Source organism: Rana temporaria, chromosome 2 (genome assembly GCF_905171775.1).
Source record: "Rana temporaria chromosome 2, aRanTem1.1, whole genome shotgun sequence".
In the NCBI taxonomy this organism is placed as follows: Eukaryota; Metazoa; Chordata; class Amphibia; order Anura; family Ranidae; genus Rana; species Rana temporaria.
This window is the reverse complement of record NC_053490.1, coordinates 190,453,145-190,478,291: the sequence shown is the minus strand read 5'-3', so window position 1 is coordinate 190,478,291 and position 25,147 is coordinate 190,453,145. Positions and strand designations below refer to the sequence as shown.

At 43.0% G+C, this 25,147-nt stretch overlaps 1 protein-coding gene across 5 annotated transcripts in view; it reads right to left on the bottom strand.

The window, feature by feature from the left end:
• The window catches only part of TPP2 (tripeptidyl peptidase 2), a 94,973-nt gene that overhangs the window by 10,868 nt on the left and 58,958 nt on the right, over positions 1–25,147 (bottom strand). Inside the window, exons 24-27 of one of the 5 annotated variants that reach the window (XM_040336175.1) lie at positions 21,317–21,355; positions 15,477–15,628; positions 12,868–12,982; positions 850–991 (exon numbers count right to left, since the gene is read on the bottom strand). In XM_040336175.1, coding sequence (XP_040192109.1) covers positions 850–991; positions 12,868–12,982; positions 15,477–15,628; positions 21,317–21,355 — 448 coding nt within the window. The remainder of the gene's footprint in view (positions 1–849; positions 992–12,867; positions 12,983–15,476; positions 15,629–21,316; positions 21,356–25,147) is intronic. The other 4 variants (XM_040336171.1, XM_040336172.1, XM_040336173.1 and 1 more) reach the window with 4 other exon arrangements.

Sequence of the window (25,147 nt, the reverse complement as noted above, 5' to 3'; positions counted from 1 at the left end):
CTTCTCGGATATTTGTTAAAAAAATAAATAAATTGAAAACCATAATTTTCCTTTCACTTCACAATTATGTGCCACTTTGTGTTGGCTCATCACATAAAATCCCAATAAAATACATTTACATTTTTGGTTGTAACTTCACAAAAATTTGGAAAATTTCAAGGGGCATGAATACTTTTTCAAGGCAGTGTATATCTACAAAGCTTGATACTGTTTTTGGTTATAAATGTGTGAATAGTCAATAAAAAATACGGAATTGGTGAAAAAAAAAAAAAAACACACACATAGCTGGATCAGGCGTCTTATCTTTGCTGGGTATCCATTGCGCCCCAGCGCCTTTAGAGGAGGGGGCTTCCTCCAGGCAAACCTGCCTCCAATCTATCCTTTATAAAATTTTGAGAACCTACATAGTAGGAGTACATATACAGTAGAGTTAGCATTGCATATAATACTGGGGTGCCTTGTTGCTCCCTCTGCAGCTTACGTATGTATTTGAAATTGTGTGCAAACCAAACCACTGTTAGACATGACAATCAGGTTTATTGCAGGCTGGCAAGTTAAGCTGGGAATTTTGGTTTGAGACGTCGGCCTTACATGTGCTCCTTGCTGTTTGGGCCGGTTATAGGTTGCGGCACTTGCCGTTTGTTTGGACTGTCATCTTATGGCTTTGGGTAACCTTAACGCAAAAGGGGTCTGAGAATAAAAATAAAGTCCCTATATACAGTATAATATACATACAAACTGTGAGAAGGCATCACTTGCAAAGCCCTAGAAGCACATTTTTGTCATCACAAGGACTGCGATCTGTACATAAAATATATCTGGAAAAGGGTCAGAAAAGAAAATATTTACTGGTTAGGTACTTTTTTATAGTGGCTGCGTCAGGTCTTGGATCGGATTTCATGGCAAAAAACAAGGCAAGAGCGGTCTGATCAATTCTAGAAATGACTTCCTCAGCAGCTGCAATTATTTCATTTATGAGCTTGATTCTTTCCTGGAATAAAAAGATGCCACATTAGAAGCAAGCTAAACCAATATCATCACAGACCTTATAATAGCAAGCAAGGGCTGCATTCCAAAGATTGACAGGCAATTTTCATATTAGTTTCGAGCAAGTAAAAAAAAAAAAAAAAAAAAAACTAATATGCGTAATAATAAAGCAAAGACAAGAGGGTAAAATTCCAGATTTCGTTTACAACTATCCATACAAGGGAGAAGAGGTTTTTATTACCAGAGCTTGAGCGTTAAATGCAGGTTCATTAAAATTATATTACCACAATGCTATGTTAAATGGTCTTCTTGAAATGCATAAAAATGGACTATTCGATTACATAAAAGAAAAGTACCAGAAGGGCTTTGAAATTTACCGTGCATATGCTGCTTCTGGCCCTCAAGCTCAGGTAACAGAGTTTAAACTGACTAAGCCTTCTAGTCAGAATGGATCACGGAACCAAACACCCCAGCCTTTACTACGGAACGGAATTTGCTCCATGCAAAGTGTTATATTTCTTTTATTTATCCCGATTAATTCCTTACAACTTTGTTAACATTTGAGTATTATGCCTTTTATTTGATGCACTCAAAAAAAAAAAAAACACAACTTTTGGAACCATTACTCATTAGTTAGCATACCCTCTAAGCCAGCTGACAGTGGCAGCAAGCACATTCTACTGAATATCATCCATAGCAAATCAATATGACCATACTACGTTGTGTGGTATTTGATATTTAGGCTACAAAATGAACCTTTGTTCATACACTGGAGAGTCAGGTTGGGTACCTTCTGCTGTCTAGCAATAACAAGTTTAGCTGCAAAGGGTTTAGGAAGATCTCCACCCTGTGGATCAATGGTTCCTAAAGGAAAACCTAACTTAAAGAATGAAAAGTTATACATATTTAATTCCTACACAAGTCATTTTAGAATGCAAAGCTAGTCCAATGACCTTGCCATTTCACTCTACTGCCGTTATTCTCATTTCCCCTGCAATGTGGGTTTTCAGTTTTGCCTTTTAGAATTATGCACACAACAGAGATGCAGACACTGCTGCTTTTCTTGCTGCAACACCGAGAATGATCAGGTGGTAATAATGATGGCAGATGCCATCACAGGACAGGTGCTGGCGAGGCTTACTTCAGAATAAAAAAAAGTGTGAAAGTTTGCTATAATCTTTAAAATGTACAGTATATAAAAAGGCACCTGAAGAATATAGTAGCTGGTTTTAATGTCTCACTTTTTGTAGTGAAAATAAATAAAAAAATGACCAATTTTCCAATCCATAATAGAATGGACGACAACTAGTTTGCTAAAGGCAAAATATCCACTTTCCCTTTAAACAGAGTTCCACCCAAAAATTGAACCATTTTCCCCTTTCTGGTCCCCCTCCAGTGTCACATTTGGCACCTTTATGGGGGGGGGGGGGGGGTTTGGGTGCGGGGGCAGATACCTGTCTAATACAGACATTTTCTCCCACTTCCGGCAGTAGATCGCCACAGATTCCAAAATCTACTCCAGATACCCAAGGCCAGATACAAGTCCAAAGAAGAACGAAGATTTGCAGTTCAAGGACCTAGACTGTGGAACACTCTACTGACCAGCATCCGAACGGAAGTGAATTACCATGCCTTCAGGAAAAAACTCAAAACCCATCTATTCTGAAGGCAAAATATAGTAGGAAATGGGACACCAAGCGCCCTGAGGTGATTCAGTTTGCATGTGTCGCGCTATACAAGTTTCTCACTCACTTACTCTAGATCAGCGCAGATTCCACTTTGATCTACACCATGTTCGGCGCCTCTTCTGCCCCCCCCCCCCGCTGTCTTCTGGGAGACACACAGGTTCCAGAAGACAGCAGGGACCAGTGACTCGCACATGCGCAGTAGGGAACCAGGCTGTGAAGCTGCAAGGCTTCACTTATCGATTCCCTTACTGAAGATGCTGGCGCCTCCACCCGGAGCCAAAAAGGGACAGATCAGCTTTGGGTGAGGACATCACGGGCGCCCTGGACAGGTGAGTGTCCCAATATTAAAAGTCAGCAGCTGCAGTATTTTTTATTTTTTTTGGCAGAACGTCACTTTAACCCAATCTTTATAATCTAAAAAGGGAAGACCTGTGAAAAAAACGTTTTCCTGAAAATTTCCAATTACATAGATTGTTTACCATGCTGCTACTGGTAAAATGGGGGGGGGGGCATTGCAACTGAAACTTGTAAATGAAGAAAGCTTGTGTTAAAGTATGAATTACTTACTTTTGATTTAGAAGTGCTCTTCCTCTGGCAATTTGCAAGGGAACACATAGTGGGCGTTTTAAATTATTAGTTATATAGTTGATCCAGATAATGCTACACTTTAAAACTGAAGCGTTTATATTCTGAATTGTCCCAGGAGAAAAGGGGAAACTTACCAAGCAGCAAGTTAGAAATCACTGAATCTGACAGCACATACATCCAGCAATGACACTACACACCAACAGCTGATAAGAACTGCATTGGTCTGTGTACACCAACTACTCGAGTCCTAAAGTAGTATGTAAACTGTTCTGATGGCATACCCTAATCTAGTCATCGAGCATGTCTTGCATTTATCTTCTTCAGATCAACTCTAGCCCATTTTGGTTTTATTATTTTGAACACTGCACAGACAAGTTTGAAGCCCTACATAGGAAGCAATGGCCAATCATCTAATTGGGCACAGACATTCTAACAAGAAACATGGGTTCTGTCAACTAGACAGAAGGTGATGAGAAATGTCCCAAAGAAACATAGTAAAAAGCTACCCAATTATATATATATATATATATATATATATATATATATATATATATATATATATATATATATATATATATATATATTATATATATATATATATATATATATACATACACATACATATACACCATGTTTCCCCCCCAAAAAAAGCCAGGGTCTTGTATTAATTTTGCCCACCAAAAACACAGTAGGGCTAATTTTCGAGGTAGGGCTTGCTATGCAATGTGCCAAGTGTGAATAATAGCAAAAGTGCTTGTAAACTGCCAGGATCCTTGCCACTACAGCAATATACAATGCAAAAGGTAGATGTCTTGTCTTCCTATAGCATTGCTCGATGCTTCCATGACTTGCCTGAGCTGTCTTCCTTGCACAGAGCACTGCAGAAGGGGGGCCGAGATCCCCCCCTGACAGCCAGAAGAGAAGGGGAGAGATATAAAGATCAGCTGAACGGCGCTTCCATGACCCGCTCCGAGCAATGTGGGGGGGTTCAGCAGCGGGAAAACACACTGGGATCCCCCGTATCATTATAAATCGCCATGATCTGCTATAAATGGGTCTTATCCGCATTAAGAGCATATATTCGCTCCAACAGCTTTATCCAGATTCTTGCCCCAGGATCACTTCTTCAAAAACTTTCCTCCAGTTTGTATATGCAAAGGAAAAAATAATACAAAAAGAGGCTGCCTCCAAAGTGGAAGTCCATGCTAAAACTAAAATCCCTTCATCTATAGCAGGGATAGGCAAGTAGCGGACCTCCAGCTGTTGCAGAACTACAAATCCCATGAGGCACAGCAAGACTCTGACAGCCACCAGCATGATCCCCAGAGGCATGATGGTACTTGTAGTTTTGCAACAGCTGGAGGTCCGCTAATTGCAGATCCCTGATCTATAGACATTAACATTCTAACACTAACCCATCTTGCCCTGTAAAGAAAAAAATTAGCACATAACTCTTCTACAGTCGGTCTGACACCCATGCCGAGCCGTCACACGCAGTCTCGCTGTGTGGGCAGGTGCAGTGGTCACATCAGACAATGAAGGCCCCATAGTAACTCTCCATTCATTTCACAGCCATTGTCCTCTGCAGAGCTTCTGCCGCTGGAGATCGGGTCGGATTGCTTGAAGAAAATGTATATTGATTTTTTTCTGTACAGAGCTAGATAGGTTAGTGTTAGAATGTTGGTGTTTATAGATGGAGGGATTTTAGTTTTAGCATGGACTTCCACTTGAAGTTAGTGTGATAAAACAACGTCACTCCAGGAAGTGGTTTTACATGCGCTGTAGCCTGTGAATATAATTCTTTGGTTTTAAATTGCCAACAAATGCGGAATTGCACTATTGGAGGTTGCCTCAGTTTTTTTGCCTTTTACATATACAAATAGGAGGAAAGTTTATGAAGTGGACCTGGGGAGCGAACCTGGATAAAGCTGCTGGAGGGAAGATAAACTCTTAAAGCACCCAAGACCCATTTAAAAAGGTGGTAATGGATATCGGATGGTGCCAAGGTGGGTGAGGAACTTGCAATTCCTGAATTTTTGGCCTCCTGAACTGGTTTTCATTCCTTATGTGCGCATATATCACTTTGCGCATGCATATCTCTCTCTATCTCTTAGAGCAGTGTGGAAACGCATAAGAGGGGAGCTTAAATCAGGCCTCGACAAAATCCGGGGTGCCCGGTCGCAATTGCGACAAGAAATTGTGACCTGGCGCCCGAGGAAGCATAGGCCTGCAAAAGGCCGCAAAGCCGCGGCAGCTTTGCGGCCTTAGCTTCCTTCTGTGATCTAGGCGCCATCTTGTGGTGGCCGTTGGCACTACAAGTGAAACAGCAGTTCTAATGTGTTTTTCACTGCCATCGCTTTCCCTCCAATTAGAACCCCCAAACATTATATTATATATATATATATATATATATATATATTTTTTTAATTCTAACACCCTAGGGAATAAATTGGCAGTCGTTGCAATACTTTCTGTCACACAGTATTTGCGCAGCGGTCTTACAAGCGCACTTTTTTTGGGAAAAAATACACTTTTTTTTAATTAAAAAATAAGACAGCAGTAAAGTTAGCCCAATTTTTTTTATATTGTGAAAGATACTGTTACGCTGAGTAAATTGATACCCATGTCACGCTTCAAAATTGCGTCCGCTTGTGGAATGGCGACAAACTTTTACCCTTTAAAATCTCCACAGGCGACATTTAAAAAAATTCTACAGGTTGCATGTTTTGAGTTACAGAGGAGGTCTAGGGCTAGAATTATTGTGCTTACTCTACCAATCGCAGCGATACCTCACATGTGTCGTTTGAATACTGTTTACATACGCTACTCACGTATGCATTGGCTTCTGCGTGCGAGCTTGGCGGGACGGGGCGCGTTTTCTGGCTTTTAACTTTTTTAGCTGGCTCCTAGATTCCAAGCAAATTTGTCAAACCCTGACTTAAATACCATGCAGGGTCTCTGGAGTGAGCAAAGTCCATGACCATGGAGCTGCAAGGCATAACTGCTTTTGTGATGCCAATGCATGTAATTTTAAAACAAAGCTATAGAGGGAAACCGAACTAATTCTATGACAATCCATGTAAATACAAGTCACGTTTATATAAAAAAAAAAATGACCAGTTACACTTACCGGTAGCTGTATTTCTGGTAAGTCTTACAGGACGGCACCCTGAGAGATGACTGGCTTCTCCTGACAGGAAACACAATCAAAAAGAGGTTAAAAACCCCGCCCCTTCCCGTGCTCCTCAGTTTGAGATAAAGTATGAACCCACCAGTGCACGGAAAAAACACCACAAAAAAATATAATACAAACCAATAATGTATCCCAAGGGTGGGAAGTAGGCCTGCCGTCCTGTAAGACTTACCAGAAATACAGCTACCGGTAAGTGTAACTGGTCATTTCTCTAGTCGTCTTCCAGGACGGCACCCTGAGAGAGAAGCAAGTAGCTTCAGGCCTACCTTAGGGCGGGACCACTGCTTGCAGGACCTTTCTCCCGAAAACCAAGTCCTGAGGTGACAGTAGGTCAACTCTATAATGTTTCAGGAACGTGTTCTGGCTTGACCACGTCGCTGCTCTGCAAATCTGCTCCACCGAAGCTCCGGCCCTTTCTGCCCAGGAGGTTGCTAGTGATCGTGTGGAGTGTGCTTTAACATTAGGAGCTACCTTACCGGCTTGTACATAAGCTAAGGAAATTGTCTGCCTAATCCATCTGGAAATAGAGGCTCTGGACGCTTGAAGGCCTCTTTTCTGACCCGAAAAACAAATTAATAGATGAGTAGAACGTCTAAAGACTGTAACTCTTTCTAAGTAAGCTAATAGACATCGTCTAACATCCAGACAATGAAAGGAAGCTTCTCCTTCATTCTGGGGATTTGAACAAAAAGAAGGGAGGATTACCTCCTGTGACCTGTGGAACTTTGTCACTACCTTAGGAAGGTAAAGGGGGTCCTGACTTAGAACGACCCTGTCCTCAAATAAGCGAAAAAATGGCTCTTTAATGGAGAGCGCCTGCATATCACCTATCCTCTTGGCCGTTGTGATTGCCAAGAGGAAGGCGAATTTAAAGGTGAGTAACCTGATGGGGATAGTGTCGATTGGCTCAAACGGAGCCTTGGTAAGTTGGTTTAACACTAACGAAAGATCCCAGGGTGGAACCCTAGAGATCTGAACTGGGGACAACCTGTCTCTGGCTATAAGAAACCTCTTAACCAGGGGGTCCAGGGATAAACGTCTATCCAAAAAATATGACAAGGCTGCTACCTGAACCCTTAGTGTTCTCGTGGCTAACCCCTTGTCTACTCCATCTTGGAGAAAATCTAAGATGACCGAGGTCTCCTGCTGAGAAACATGTCTCTCTGAGCACCAGCGAGAGAAGATACCCCAGGTTTTGGCATATATACGCCTAGTGACTACCTTCCTACTGGCTAGAAGCGTGTCAATAACTCTCTCTGAGCAGCCCTTCTCCCTCAGGCTCCGCCTCTCAAGCACCAGGCCGTCAGCTTGAAGAAGCCGGGTTCTGGGTGAAAAATCGGACCCTGACGAAGAAGGTCCGCCCGGACAGGGAGAAGAAGGGGAGGCAACACTGACCCTCGCTCTAGAGCGGGAAACCAGGCCCTCTTGGGCCACCAGGGTGTGACGAGAATGAACTTCCCTACTGCTAGATTTACCTTCTGCAGGACTCTCGGAATTAGGCTCAAAGGAGGGAAGGCATAGGCTAGCTGAAACCTCCACACCTGTGCCAGTGCATCCACCCCCTCCGAGCCGTGTTCTCGGGAGAGAGAGAAGAATCTCTTCACCTTCCGGTTTGCCCTGCGGGCGAAGAGATCTATCTCTGGGCTGCCAAAGTGCTGGCATATTAGACTGAAAATCTCTGTATTTAGTTCCCATTCCCCCTGGAGAATGGGATGGCGACTTAAATAGTCTGCCTCCAGATTGAGGGTCCCTTTCAGGTGAACCGCCGAGAGCGAGAGAATTCTCTGCTCGGCCCAGCCCAGGATCTCTAAGGACAAGTCTAGAAGGGTGCGAGATCTGGTGCCCCCCTGATGGTTGAGGAAGGCCACCGCGGTCGCATTGTCGGAAATGATCTGGACCTCCTGGTCCAAGACTCTGTCCTCGAATGCCTTCAGAGCCTCTCCGACCGCTAATAGCTCGCGGTAATTTGAAGAGGCCCCCTTCTGTCGTTGCCCCCAGGTACCCTGGGCACGGAGATCGTCCAGATGTGCGCCCCACCCCCATGAGCTGGCGTCCGTGGTGATCCTGACCGGATTGGTCTGGCCCCACGACAGACCTTGCTGTAGGTTCTGTGGGATGAGCCACCAACCCAGTGAGAGTTTCACTGGTTCTGGGAGACTGACACTGAGCTCTAGGGATTCCCTTTTTCCGTCCCAGGAGGAGAGAAGGAAAAATTGTAGGGGTCTGGAGTGGAGCTGAGCCCACGGGACTGCTGGAATACAGGAAGTCATTAGACCTAAGACTCTCATGATGTCCCTGAAGGAGGACTCTGCTCTTTCCAACGTTGATCTGACCACTGACATGAGACCTCGGATCTTGTCGCTGGGTAAAAGGAGCTTCCCTCCCAGGGAGTCTATCAGAAACCCTAGATAGAGTTTCTGCTGTTCTGGAAGGAGAGAGGACTTCTCCCTGTTGATGATCCACCCCAAGGACTCGAGGGTAGTCATTGCAGTGGCCAGATCCGCAAGAAGGAGATCCCGACTTTGATTGTATAGTATCAAGTCGTCGAGATAGGGAACTATCGCTATCCCTTGTAGGTGCAGGAAAGCGATCGCCTCCGCCAGGACCTTGGTAAAGACCCTTGGACTGGAGGCCAATCCGAAAGGAAGGGCAGCAAATTGCCAATGCTGCACTCCCTGGACGGAGGCGATCGCGAACCTGAGGAACCTCTGATGCCCCAAGAAAATCGGGACATGGAGGTATGCGTCTCGTAAATCGATGGTGACCATGAATACCTCCCTCAGTAGGAGCCTCCTGAGGCTGTAAATGCTCTCCATACGAAACTTCTTGTGGAGGAGGGAGGTATTCAGGGGCTTCAGATTTATTATCAGACGAAATTTCCCTGAAGGTTTGGGAACCATAAAGATGTGGGAGTACACACCCAACCCTCTCTGGTACACCGGGACTGGGACTATGACCCCCTGATGTGCCAGTTCTGCAACATTTTGTAGAAGGGCTGCTGATTTGAGAGGGTCCCTGGGTAAATGCGTCAAAATAAAGTTTTGAGGGGGAAGCTGACGGAACTCTAGCTTGTAACCTTCCCTTACAATCTGGAGAATATGTGGACTTTGAGTAATACTCTCCCATCTGGGAAGGAACTGGGAGAGTCTTCCCCCGACCTTCCCGTCATTTGGAGTCCTTGTCGCTGGGCTTGGGATTGGAAAAGAGGATACCTCCTTTTTGCTTTTCCTTCCCAGTACCCCAACGCCTGTTGTAAGGGGGCTTTTTCTCTGAGGGACGGTTCTTACCTCCAAATCCACCCTGGGGGCCTCGAAAAAACTTTTTCTTGTTTTGTCTAGGCTTAGCAGGAAAGCGAACCCCTTTCTCTGAGGATCTAGTCAGGGCCTGATCCAGGCCTGAACCAAAGAGCAGGGAGCCCTCAAAGGGAAGACCACAAAGGCGGTTTTTGGACGCAAGGTCCCCGTTCCACATTTTGACCCACACTGCCCTTCTGGCAGAATTGAGGAGGGCTCCTGTTTTTGCAGTAGAACGCACAGTCTCTACAGAGGCGTCTGCTAAATATGCTACTGCGCTCCCTAAGAGTTGAAGGGATTCTAAAATTTCCTTAGAATCTGACCCCTGGGACACATGTTCCTGCAATTTTGAGATCCAGGAATTGGCATTTCTTGCAACACAGGCCGAGGCTAAGGCGGGGCCCAAGGCAGCCGCGTTAGCCTCCCAGGCCCTACGCAAGGAGGTCTCTGCCCGCCGATCCATAGGATCCCTCAAATTGCCTGTGTCCTCAAAAGAGAGATCCGATTGCTTGGAAACTTGCGCGAGCGGAGCGTCTAGTCTAGGAATCTTAAAAAAAGTTGATTCCTCCTCCTCCTTAAAGGGGCAACGTCGTTTCCAGGTCTTGTACCTTAAAAGCTTCTTCTCTGGCTCTGCCCATTCCCTGAGGATAATATCCTTTAGGGACTGGTGTACCGGAATAGCCTTGGCCTGAGGTTTTAGCAGGCCCTGGTATAGCCTATCCTGAGTGGAAATTACTTCCGCAGGTTGAGGGATCTCTTCAGAGGCATATACTGCCTCTAGGAGGCCTTCCATATCGTCCGCAGCAAAGACATACCTGCCTGCCCTAGTATCCTCGCTCTCTTCCTCTGCCTGACCAAGAGAGCCACCCTCCTGAGGGGGAATCTCTGAGTCCTCGGAGTCAGATACTAAGGAACCAAGGGATTCCTGGCGGACTCTAAAGATCTGTGAAGAGGAACTCTCCTGAGAAGAGGGCCCTGCGATGGGGGGTTCAGGCTCTTTGCTCTTTAAAGACACATGAAATTCCTTGAGCGTAGAGAGCATTTCTGACTGTACCTCAAGAAACCCCTTCAGAATCTCAGAGGTCTCCTTCCCTGCTAGCTTAACAATACACTTAGCACAAAAGGGTTTGAAATAATCTGAGGGTAATTTGCAACTACAGTAGCCACATTTCTTGGAACGACTAGAGCTGCTTGAACGACTAGCCCCCCCCTGGGCAGTGCAATCCTCCCCTAAAAAGGAAAAGGTACACAGGCATGTATGTAAATGCTGAGAAATCACATTGGATTTTAGCCCACCATACCTGTATTCAAGAAGACTCACCCCCTGTGGTCTCCTCTGCAGCCAGGGTCGAAGATGACCGGCCCTCTCGCTCCATCGCGGGAGGATGATGGCTCTGCTCTCTCTCCGCTGCTGCTGTCCTCCTTCCGGTAGGACGTACCGTGTGTCTCCGGTGTAGTGGTAAGCCGGGACTGGCGTGCTGGAGCTGCGCTGCGCCATCTTTACCAGGCCGACCCGGAAGTGACACACACGCACGCGCCTGTGTGTGTGACGTCCTTGCCCCGCGCCGCCGGCTCTGAGAGACGCCGGTTTGGCGCCAAAATTCGAACGGCAATGAACGCCCAGGGATCCAGGACGACCCGGCCGCAGCCCCAGAGCGCACAGAAGGCCCCCACCCCCGGAGAGAGCTCGACCCAAAAACCTCCAAGGTAAGGGGAAGGCTCAGGGAGAGAGAGGATCAGCCCCTGGAGCTCCAGAATAGACACCTATCCCCAGGAGACTCCAGCACTCAGGGGGGTTCTTCTGCTCACATAGTGAGGCCCCCCTGAGCAAGAAGGGACCCCCTAGGAGTGGAAGTATTCGCTGAACCCAAAGGCTACCCAGTGCCTGCGGTTCAGTTCCCAGGGGGGGACCACCAGCCCCAGGCCTTAGGTCAGAAAAAAATAAACGTTTCGCTGTGGGGAAACACAATCAAGAACTGAGGAGCACGGGAAGGGGCGGGGTTTTTAACCTCTTTTTGATTGTGTTTCCTGTCAGGAGAAGCCAGTCATCTCTCAGGGTGCCGTCCTGGAAGACGACTAGAGAAAAAAACAATAATGTTAATGCAATTTTGTTAATACTACACCCAGCAGCCTACTACCTGGTCGGAGTACCCATTCATACAGGGCTCAAGTCCTGCGGGAACGCGTGGGAACGGAGTTCCTGCACTTTTTTCACAGCAGGAATGCAGTTCCCTTTGCAGGACTAGAGCAGCTTTGAGCAGCCGAGCCAATCCTTCACTAAGCGGCGATGCCCAGCTCGAGTCACTGTCAGGGGCAGGCGAACCTAAGTAATCCTTTATGTTACTGGCCGTTTCCTGTATATGGATTAATCGGGTAGTGTGCGGGTATTCTGTCACTTCCTCAATGCCGCAATGTCTCCTGGGAGCTTTTGTCATTGTTCCCAGGAGACATTGCGGAGGTCTGCCGCGACTCAATAGACATTGCGGCATCGAGGAAGTGACGGAATACCCGCACAATACCCGATGAATCCATATACAGGAAGCGGCCAGTAACATAAAAGATTACTAAGGTACAGTGGATCGAAAAAAAAAAAAAAAAACATGCGGTTTAGTAAATATGCATATGAGCTTATATTTTTTTTTTGTGGGGGAGTGAATCTTGAGTGGGAGTTCCCACACTTTTTTCTCCAGGACTTGACCCCTGCATTCATATCAAGGTGGTCTGTTGGTGCACAATACACCACACTAAAATGAACCAAAAAAAAGCCCCTGTTCTAAGTATGGCTAGCACAGCGTACCCATGGCCGATCCGCCCTATAGGCTCAATATGCAAGCCGCTTAGGGCCCCGCAAAGCTGCAAAGGGGAGAAGAGGTAAGAAGTCCGACAGCAGAACACCCCCCCCCTCCCCCCGCTTCTCAACTTTCTTTAATGTGACATGTCACTGTCGTCAGCGCCCCCCGCTTCTCATTTTTAATGTGCCATGTCATTTTGCTTAGGGCCCCAGGGAGGTCAGGATCGGCACTGAGCGTACCACATGTATGGTAGGTGCATTGGTGTAAATTGGCCTGACCGAACACACATATGTTTTTAAAAAATGCAACATTTTTTTTTTTTTTACCTCAAAAATGAATGTTACCTTTTCGGAATCCAGCTGATGAAGCCTTGCAACATACAGGGGAAGATGGTTTGGAAAGGCTTCCTTCAATTCATTGAAGATATCATTGCTTTCAAGCCTTCAATAAAAAGATGTCAAAAGTTTAATTGCGCATAAAACCAGAAGTATCAGAAGGATACTAGTATTGTCCCCCCTTAGCCCCCACCCACACCCCGAAACTTGTACTAGCTGCCTGAGAAACAATTCTCCTAAAACACTCGCCTCCTGCTTGCTTTATGTTGATACAAAAAGGCAAAACGACAGAGAGCCACACCATTTGAAAAAATTCCAAAAAACAGAATTTTCTACAAATATATTTTAGGCCAACCGGTTTTCTTGCCCTACAAATTCTCCCTCATCAGTGCTGATGAAGAGGGCCATTTAAAGATGACCTTGAAAAGCATTTGTTTAAATTAGGCCCCTTCCACACTGCTCTGCTGCGATTTCCCCAGAGCGTGGGTGTAGTGCAGCGTACTCACAGTTTTCATGCAGGTTACCCGCACTTTCCCATAGACTTAGATTGGAAGTTTTTGGTGCCTTTCTGAAAGCACACCAAAGTTGCAACATGTGGGACTTTTGGTGCACTTTCAGAAAATGTACCAAAAACACCCGATCTAAAAAGTCTATGGGAAAGCACAGGTAACCTGCATGAAAACCGTGAGTACACTGCACTGCAGGGAAACACAGTGGGGCAGTGTAAAAGGGGCCTTACATGGGAAAATAAATACTCTAGCCTTGGACTTGGTGTGGCACTTCATTCTTTATTCCATGTGTGTTTCACCCAAAGCACCCCTTTGTGACCTCAGTCATGTATTTGAAGCTGACTCGACAGGGATATGCTTTCTACAATAAAAAAAGGAGACCCAACAGTTTTTTTTTTTCGATCCAGCCCTTCAAATCGCTCCATGATAATAAAACAGGAACACCCAGCGTAGCACTCAAGTTTATGGCAGCGTTGGCTGCTAAACATGCTAGACTGCAGTTGTAGAAATATTATTGGAGTCCTGCTTTTAATTATTAAGCAGGTCTAGCCTGTAAAGGATTTTTCCAAGAGAACCCAACCTCCTGCGGGCAGTGTTATATGCAGGGCTGTGGAGTCGGTAGATAAATGTAACGACTCTTCAGTTTTTTGTACTTCCGACTCCTCTGTATTAATATGCGAATGTATAAGTATTGCCGCTGCATTGCCACGAAATGAGACTTGCCATGGAATGAGATGGTCCGCCTCCATCACATCCTATTGGCTCACTCCTGTCACGTGAAATATTTAAACGTCAAGTATCGACGCGAACATCAGTCTCAGCTAGGCTATCATAGGGAGAGGATCTCCTCTCCCTGTGATAGCTGAAGCTGCACGGAGCTGGTGCACGGAGCTCACATGGCCTCTGTGGCCCGATTCCGAGAGCGGAATCGGGCCACAGAAGCTCATACATTTACTAGGCTAATAAATGTTCTCCTTTATTACAATGTCAGGCTAATAAATGTTCTCCTTCATTACAATGTCACTTCGGGATCTACAGCGATATCGGAATCCCTCTGCCCGATAGCACTGGCGGGAGGCACGCTGACAGCGCTAACTACACCCCGCGCCCGCAGCTCTACTCCCCGTCCCCCGTTAAGGCTCAGGGAACGGGGAACAGAAAGTAGAGCATCGGGTGCAGGTAAAGTAGTAGTGCGCAGGCGCAGCACTACGCAAATAGCTCCGTGCACCAGCTCCGTGCAGCTTCAGCTATCACAGGGAGAGGAGATCCTCTCCCTATGATAGCCTAGCTGAGACTGATGTTTGCGTCGATACTTGACGTTTAAATATGTCACGTGACAGGAGTGAGCCAATAGGATGTGATGGAGGCGGACCATCTCATCCGATGGCAAATCTCATTTTGTGGCAATGCACCGCTCCAAATTGTGCGTTGCGTGCCATATAGTGAAGCACATGAAAAAGCATGCTTCTTCACGGTCACTTAGCGTGTTTGTTTTGCTGTTACGTGAGGCACTGCATGCATTGGTCTTTATTCTTACAGTAGAGAAGTCATTAATTATAACTTTTTGAGAATTGGGACATTTAAATTTGCTTTTTTAATTCCAATCTAAATTTAGTAGGAGTTGGTGCATTGTTTGCCGACTCCAGGTACCCAAAATCTCCGACTCCACAGCACTGGTTATATGCAGAGATTTTGAGAAAGTATTTCAGTGAGATTACATCCTTTCTCATGGAAAGAGGGAGCAAGAACATGGCTGAGAAAGGATTGTAATGGGCATCAGCAGTACATTTAAGTCATCTACTAAATGAGACATTCACAGCCTCTGGCCCAATTTAAAAATAACCAAAGACTCCAATGTGTTCACTAAGATGGGCCTTTTTTTACCACATTGACATGTTTAACTTCATATGTAAATTGTCATTGAACAGTTTAATAAAATTATAAAGTCTGTTTACATACTTTCAACTTCTTCCTCAATTCTTGTGGCATAAAAAAAATAGCTTGTAAAACATTTCTAACAATGTTACGTTTTCTACGGCTACTGTTTGATAAAATGCCATTGAAATTAATTCCATCCCTCTGCTGACATACTTTGGCATCCACGTAATCTTTAAGTCTCTGAGAGCATCTGAAAATTCTTCTTTCACATCTTTCTCCTTTTCAGCTTCTTTCTCTTTGTCCTTGCTGCCGTTCTTAGGTTTTGTTGATGCTGGTATCAAATGGTAATGCACAGAAATCACATCCTGTAAAGAAAATTAAACGAAAAGGGAAAAAAAAACAAAATAACAAAAACACGTGTTAAAAAGTTTCCAAGTGAAACAACCAAAAAACATACAAAAGACTGCAAAGTACCCAACTGTAAATAAATGATAAAACAAGATTAAAACAAGATTGGATAAGATTGTTAATTTGAATGCTAAAAACCGAGAACAGCTGAACTCTGAAAGTAGTTAAAAGGTAGCCAGAACCAGAAGTACTTTAAAGAGTATTTCCACTTTTGCAGTCAAAACCCGACTATAAATTTTGTTGTGCATTTCCCATAACATGCCTAAAGAAAAATAAAAAAAAATGAACATTTTATACAGTTGTAATTAATGTAACTCCCATACATGTTGTCTGGTTGTTAACTTACTGACTTGACCAGTACTACCTCGACATCAGTAAAAATAATTGTGGCCTTCCTTACAGACTGCATGTACAAAACTCTGTCTTGTACCAAGTCTTGACTGTTATGCATCGTACACACGACCAGTTTTCCCGTCTGGAAAACTGCCATGACAGCTTTTGGCCGGGAAAACTGGCCGTGTGTATGCTCCCTGTCGGGGGAAAACTGCCATGAAAAATTAGAACATGTTCTCTTTTTTCCTGCCGCGATTCCCGGCGGTCTTTTTCCCGGAAGTTTACCTATAGGAAACATTGTGGTGGAGCGTACACACAGCCGGGATTCCTGGCCAAAGCTCTCACCGCAGTTTTCCCGACGGGAAAAACTCTGGTGTGTACACTTTTAACCGCCGGGAATCCCAATCGTGTGTACAGTGGCATTACACTTATCTTTTTAATAAAAAATTTAAAAAAGAAAAAATCATCCATTTCCTGCCTTACCTATGTTTCTCAGGAAAAGGAGTCATGACTGACTGAAACAATTTAAATGTCAAAGCGAGTCTTAAGCCAACCATAGATGGTTATAATCTAGGTCGATTCAGCAGGGACCAGCTGAGATTCAAACCATCCATGGGCAGGCTGATTGTACCCAAGTCAAACCAACCATGGACTTGGGTACAACCAGCAAGTCAGATTTTTACATGCAATTATTGCAAGCGGCTTTGGCTGCTAGCAATACTAACTGTTCTCCTGCGGGAGAGATTGCCATCAGAGTTGATGGGGGAAATTTAGTGATTTTGCAAAGTTTGCATCATCTATGGCCTGCCTAAGTATGTCATCTACAATGCAAAAGTCCCGGTGTCTAAACCTTTAACCCATTGTTAGGACAGATGGTGTTCAGAATTTAGTTAGAGCTGATAATGAAGATCTGAAGGGAGCATCTAAAAAAGGTAAGCTGTAATTTGTAAATTTTACAAGTTATGCTACGTCAATCAAAACAGTTGTTATCCCAATCTGGCTGCAAAATTGGAAAAACAGCAAAAAACTGGAAATACACTTCAAACAGCACTCAAAACTGAGATAAAATATTTAAGGATTAAATGCACAAACACAAGCTTACAGGAAGGAAAGACCACAGACAGGACTGAATCAATTTGTTGCTGCTACGTTATTGTCCAATCAAATTGATCAGGCAGGCCCTGGACATATTACCTTTACAGCATTATAGTCTCCACCCAGGCAGTGCCATCTGGCAGCAGTGCTTATATTACAAGAATGGTAAAAACAAATACGATCTCAGGTAAACCGTTCACATTATATGTATAAGAACAGTAGTGTATTTAACCATTTGCCTTGAGCTCAGCTTTAACATGTGAAAAATCTGGAAAATGCAAACTGAGCATAATACAAAGGATCAAAAGCAGAGGTTACCTTCAGTAAAAAGACTGCATGTCACAATGATGTGGAGATCTAAAGATACAGGCAACTGAAGCTGTAAGCAGAAGAATTTTCTTGTAACAGTCAAATTTAGCCCCCCCCCCCCCACCTCTAACCCTAATTTTGGATAAGGTAGAGAAGGGCCAGTTTTATTTTAGGACTTGTTTGTTTGGTCATAACAAGGGGCGTTATGCATGGCGGCAAAAGAACACAGCATTCCAAGAAAAACACTTGCTACCCACAGTAAAATTTGGTGGAGGTTGCAGCATGCTGTGGGGCTGTGTGGCCAGTGCCGGTACTGGGAATCTGGTTAAATTTGAGGGTCGCATGGATTCCACTCAATATCAGCAGATTGAGAATAATGTTGAGGAATAGGTCACAAAGTTGAAGTTATGCCGGTGCTGGATATTTCAACAAGACAACAATCTACTCTGGCATTTATGCAGAGGAACAAGTACAATGTTCTGGAATGGCCATCCCAGTCCCCAGACCTGAATATCAGTGGGGTGATTTGAAGGGGGCTGTCCATGCTCGGCAACCATCAAACCTAACTGAACTGGGAGATGTTTTGTAAAGAGTAATGGTCCCAAATACATTCATCCAGAATCCAGACACTCATTACAGGCTATATGATGCGTCGAGACGTTTCTGCTCTACTAAATATTGATGTGATTTTTCTGTTGGGGTGCCCAAATTTATGCACCTGTCTAATTTCGTTTTGATGCATATTGCACATTTTCTGTTAATCCAATAAACCTAATTTCACCACTGAAATATAACTGTGGCCTTCAGTTATTTGATCAAAATGAAAATTGCTGATCCAAACATCCAAATATTTATAAATGACAATCATGAAAATTGTCAGGGGTTCCTAAACTTTTGCATACAACTGTATAGGCGGGCAACAGGAATGAACGGAAGATCAGAGTTTCATGTGGCTCTATGCAAGCAGGAGCAGCCAATAGCAAGACAGAAAAGAAAACATGTGTTCAACACTCCACCTAGCGAATGACGTCAGTGCTCAGTCTCAGTATTTGTGTTTGGAAATGCCAAGAAGCAGAGAATTTAAAAAAGGCACCCAGTAATTGAGATAGCCCCCCAGTGCCCAGCTCAACTGGCCTATTCACTGAGAGATTCTTCATGAGCTGAGGCAATGCTGGCATCTCTGGACTGCAGATTTGTTACCAGAATGCCCTAAGAAGAATCCATAGCTTAAAAGGACACCAACAGGCTATTTATCCCTGCAATGTACAATTCACCATGATCTGGATGCTGCACTCAAAGAGCCAGGCTTAGGATGGGCATGACGCAAATAGCTGCAATCAAAGACTAGCTCTAGCAATGATTATTACACAACAAAGATGGAGAGAAAAGACATCCCTCCTCCTAGGATACTAGGGATTAATATTATTAATAATAATAAGGCATGCTGGTAGTAGGGGTTATCCTGGTTTGGCCTAGATTTATTTTTTTGCTCGCCCGTTTCTACTCTCTGTAGGCAGTGAATTCTAATGAACTTTAGTGTCCCCTGAATGGACAAACAGAAAATATGTAGACACCAAGATCACCAATGAGGGTTCTGGATGTGTGAGGGGAGGGAACAAGTGACATGTGTTTTTTTTTACCAAGTACAACCTCTGCTTACTAATTTTCTTCAGTTTTAGTTTTAATTGTCAAGGTTTGTATGGGGTTTACATAAAATGCTGTAATTACATGTAATGCTCATTTACCAATTTACATTACTTTGCTTTAATAAAAATATAAAAAAGGCACATTTTCTGTAAAAATAAAATACAGCAGTGCTACAAGACATAGCAAACAGATGTAGATAAAATAGACAAAGTACATTTTACATAGTAGTTTTTGGGAAATACTTGTGAATAGATGTGCAGATGTTCTTCCCCCACTGTGGAAAGTGTAAGTTTGAAATTCTTGCTAGTTTAGAGATAATCGTTTCGACATTTTAGACCATGCAAAAGCTGCATACTGAACTACTGTATCAATGTCAGGGGTTCTCTGCTGTACCTGCCACAATAATTTCCTTGTAAAGCCTCTCTAAGCTAGGCACAACTAAGGCTGGCACTAGATGAATCAAAATTTGGTCGGTTCAGCAGGGACCGGCTGAATTTCGATCAGTCTGTCATTGTCCCTGTTTGGCAGAAGACTATTAGAAAAATAAATAAATAGGCTAGTCGTCCAAAGGTTAGCATGTCCTAATGTGACAGTGTATTTGTTTGTCTAACGTGACATTATCCCATTAGGACAAGTGGCTGTGTCCTTACAGACTTGAATGCGCTGCCTTGTACGTAACACCTGGAGCTTAGAGAGACTAAAAGAAAAAAAAAAAAAGGCCTGTTCATAGTATATGGGCCTCATTACATGTGTGAACGAGGCCCAATATTACCTATTGTACCATTCTATACAAAAAGTGAAATGTAATTTTTAGTAACACTTAAAAAGAAACTGACGTAAAAATTCCACACTCCTTTTAAAGAGGTTGTAAAGGTACCATTTTTGTTTTCCTAAATAGCTTCTTTTACACTAACACACAGCTCCTTTATCTGCAACGTAGAGAGCGTACACACTCCCCTGTAGTCCAAGGGAGGTGGCGAGCACGACATTCCACACCAGGGAGAAAGCCTCACATTACTGTGTGGAGTTACAAACAGAAGAACAGGAAGTGAGGATTTCTCAGAAGAAATAAGGACATTTAAAACAAAATCAAAGGATGAGGTAAGTGAAGGAGGACTGCACTAAGGTAAAGGAAGCAATTTAGAAAAAACAAAAATTTTACTTTTACAACCCCTTTAAGCTCTAGAACGGGTGTATAGTTATTGACTCAAAATTTCCAGGAAGTCTGCTAGGACGGACTTGGAAAAAATGTACAGTCTGTACATCAGAGCCTGGGAAAGTACTCCATGCCCAATGCATACTGCAGAGGCTACTCCCCTGCAAAACGATGGCTAGCGAAACTCTGCACTTTAGTAAGGCTATAAATGGAGAATCCCCAAATCTGTAAATTTTTATTGTCAGAAAGAAGTTTCCCAAGTGCAGGTATACATAAGATGGCTTATTTATGCAAACTGGTTCTCAAATAAGTCAGTCTGCAAAAATAAATAAACCCTTGCAGGCTGGTTATAAAATTAAACAATGTGATCAATTGCCAGAAAAGAACATTAGAACGCAAAGAACTTTTCTTTCTATCACAATCTTTGTGACTAGCCCCTAATCATTCCATGTCTAATGTAGAAAAGGTTTAACCCAACACATTCTACATTGACTGTATTGGGAAGAAAGCAGTAGTAGGACCCCTTGTTTAAAAATAGGTAGATACCCCACCAGCCATCATTCTCAACACTTCTTCCTGTGTGCAGCCATCTTTAGACATAAGATAGCATTCTGGTGATTAGACAAATTGCCTATAATATGTGCATATACATGCCTGGATTCCTCCTTTAATCTCAAGATGGTCATAAAAGTAATGATCATGTAATGTCTTTGGTCTACGAAATTACCACACCAGGCAGTTACATTTGTAAATATTCAAATAGCAGTTTCAATCATCAATAAAAGCAAAGCTGAATTAAAGTGAATATGTCACAAAAATAAAACTGCATTTATGTTATAGAAAACAAATCAAAACTTTTTTTTTCCAGGTTGTAATTTATAAACACATTGGACTACAATCTACCTAGCAAATCCACCTTATCCACCCAATAACCTTATGTCTTATGCTAGGGCTACATACAGGAACTTATTGACTGTATCTAAGTGAGCAAATCAAAGACAAAAGTTACTTTCTCCGCTGCAAATCTGTCTTCAAAAAGGTTTTGGTGACAGATTCAGATGAACATATGCAGATAATATGAGGTTAGAGTAACTGACAAAAGTACCTTTTTATATTTTCCTTGTCGCTTTGCTGCAGACTGCCCCTGGGAGTTAGAACAACATACTGTAAGAACACATGTACTCTACATGGAATGGATAAACTGTCTCCCTATCATTAACTGGCAACACATATGGTCTGCTCATGCGAGAACTTTAAAATTTTAAAGACTGAAAATTAGGAATTGCATTCATTCACTTCTGAGATATTCATGTTGTGCAGTTCCAGCGTGGTGCACCTTAGACACCCTTTACATGCATTACAGTTTGTTAGTATAAAACATACCAAGTTTGCGGCAATAAGATATTTTTTAAGTGCACAACACTAAGACAGAGGTGTGAATGTAGTCCCAAGTTTCAACTTTCCATGAAAAACAGGGCATTGTGAACTGTGCCATTGTCCCATGTAGTCTACAAATGTAATATGCTGCTCAAAAGACTAGGCACTAGACAAGGAATCATATGCCATTTGTAGCAGGATGAATAATCATCAAGAAAATGATAATTTTACCAAAAGAGACTTTATTGGGTAATAAGGAGGTCTGCTTACCACATAACAGCGGTCACATTGTTTTTTTTATTCAGTTCATAAAATGAATCCTTTGTGGCATTTGGTTCTAGTGATGAACTACCATTTATAAAATCTGTAAGATAATTACTCTATCCACTATTTTAAGAATGATGAAGAACTTAACTGTTCTTTACTGTACGAAACAGAAATCTGAATTTGTTTCTCTTGGGGGACAGACAAAATTTAAGCTAGATTGTCCAGGAACATCAAAGATTGAGGACAACTAGTCAGATGCCCTAGTTGCCCCACACTATATAGGACATTTCTGTATAAGGCAATGCAACAAACAATTAGACTTTTTACACTTTATAGTTCTAGGCTTACTCGTTCACCAGATGTTAAAGAACACCCTTCCATATAACCAATAGGTCAACTATCAGGTAAAGGAAACTGAATAGGTTGAAATGCAATCAAACACAAAGGCTAAATTTTAGAGAAAATACAGGTGAAACTCGAAAAATGAGAATATTTTAAAATTTTAAATTTCACTAATGCAACTTAAAAGGTGAAACTAATATATGAGATAGTTCAAGCCGTGATTTGTCATAATTGTGACGATTATGGCTTACAGCTCATGAAAACCCCAAATCCATAATCTCATAAAATTTGAATATTGTGAAAAGGTGCAATATTCTAGGCTCAAAATGTCCAACTCTAAGCAGCTAATTAAGCCATAACACCTGCAAAGGGTTCCTGAGCCTTTAAATGGTCTATCAGTCTGGTTCAGTAGCAATCACAATCATGGGAAAGACTGCTGACCTGACAGTTGTGCAGAAAACCATCAATGACACCCTCCATAAGGAGGGAAAGCCTCAAAAAAGGCAATTGCAAAAGAAGTGGGATGTTTCCCAAAGTGCTGTATCAAAGCACATTAATAGAAAGTTATATGGAAGGGAAATATGTGGAAGAAAAAGGTGCACAAGCAGCAGGGATGACCGCAGCCTGAGGAGGATTTTCAGGAAAAGGCCATTCAAAAGTGTTGAGGACTTTCACAAGGCGTGGACTGAGGCTGGAGTCAGTACATCAAGAGCCATCACACACAGACGGATCCTGGACATGGGCTTCAAATGTCGTATTCCTCTTGTCAAGCCACTCCTTTACAACAAACCACGTCAGAAGTGTCTTACCTGGGCTAAAGAAAAACAGACCTGGTCTGTTGCTCAGTGGTCCTCTTTTCTGATGAGAGCACATTTTGCATCTCATTTGGAAACCAAGGACCCAGAGTATGGAGAAAGAATGGAAAGGCACACACTGCAAGATGCTTGAAGTCCAGTGTGAAGTTTCCACACTGGACACTTTGAGCCTAGAATATTGCACCTTTTCACAATATTCAAATTTTCTGGGATTTGGGGTTTTCATGAGCTGTAAACCATAATGATGACATTTATGAATAATCACTGCTTGAGCTATCTTGCTTTGCATGTAATGAGTCCATCCTATATTAGTTTCATCTTTTAAGTTGCATTAGTGAAATAAATGAACTTTTGCACGATATTCAAATTTTTCGAGTGTCACCTTTTGAGAGTGTGTAAAATACTTACGTTATTATGTATTCAAAATATATTATTTTAAACCACTAAATGGCCGTGGCCAGCTATTATCCAAAATCTGTGTCTGGTGTATTCTTTTTTGGTAAGCTGCCTTCCTCTCGGTTATCCCATTACAGCTGTCTTTTTGGGTAAGTCACTACCAGCTTTGCACATCTAGCTTCTTTGCAAAATAGATCAAGCTCTATCAGATAGAGCTTGAGTGTCAAGTGTCTGAACAGCAATTTTCAAATCTTGCCACACATTCTCAATTGGATTTAATTCTAGACTTTGATTGGGCCATTCTAACACATGAATATGCTTTGATCTAAACGATTCCAGTGTAGCTATGGCTGTATGTTTAGGGTCGTTGCCCTGCTGAAAGATGAATCTCAGCCCCAGTTTCAAGCCTTTTGCAGACTAACGGGTTTCCTTCTAAAAATGCCCTGTATTTGGCTCCACCCATTTCCCATCAACTCTGACCAGCTTCCCTGTCCCTGCTGAAGAAAAGCATCCCTACAACATGATGCTGCCACCACCATGTTTCACGATGGGGATGGTGTGTTCAAGGTAATGTGCAGTTTTCTGCCACACAGTGTTTTGTTTTTAGGCCAAAGTTCAATTTTGGTCTCATCTGACCAGAGCACCTTCTTCCACGTGATTGCCGTGTTCCCCACATGGCTTCTTGCAAACAGCAAACGGGACTTCTTATGGCTTTCTTATTGCCACTCTACCATAAAGGTCAGATTTGTGTAGTGCACGACTAATAGTTGTCCTGTGGACAGATTCTCCCACCATAGCAGAGACAGCTCCTCCAGAGTTGGCATGGGCCCATTGGCTGCTTCTCTGATTAATGCTCATTGCCTGGCCTGTCTGTTTAGGTGGACGGCCATGTCTTGGTAGGTTTGCAGTTGTGCCATACTCTTTCCATTTTTGAATGATGGATTCGAAAAGAGTGCCACGAGATGTTCAAAGCTTGGGATATTTGTATAAAACCCAATTCTGCTTTAAACTTCTCCACAACTTTAACCCTGACCTGTCTGGTGTGTTCCTTGGCCTTCACGATGCCGTTTGTTTACCAAGGTTCTCTAACAAACCTCTGGGGACATAACAGCTGTATTTATACAGAGATTAATTTACACGCAGGTGGACTTCATTTACGAATTAGGCGACATCTGAAGATAATTGGTACTAGATTTTAATTAGGGGTATCAGATTAAAGTGGGCTAAATACAAATGCATGCCACACATTTCAGATATTTGTAAATCATTTTGAAAACCATTTCTCATTTTCCTTCCACTTCACAATTATGTCCCACTTTTACATTGGTCCATCACATAAAATCCCAATAAAATACATTTTATGTTTTTGGTTGCAACGTGACAAAATGTGGAAAATTTCAAGGGGTATGAATACTTTTTCAAGGCACAGTATGTCTGAAAAAAACATATATATAAAGAATTTGCAAAGAAATGAATGCATGGCACACAGAGAAGCTTCTAAATTGTCAGGTACATACTCCTGAATAGCAAGGCTGAATGCTTTCCAAGTATCCTAATGTAAAACATCCTAATGAAATCTGCACTCTGTTCAAGCGATGCAATGGATATCCTAATAGCTAGAATGGAACTATAAACCTGGGGATAGGGGAAGTTGAGGGTTTATGATTACAGACTTAACCAACCATTGCCATTTGTTTCACAACATGTACATACATTGTAAATTCATGGCATACATGAAA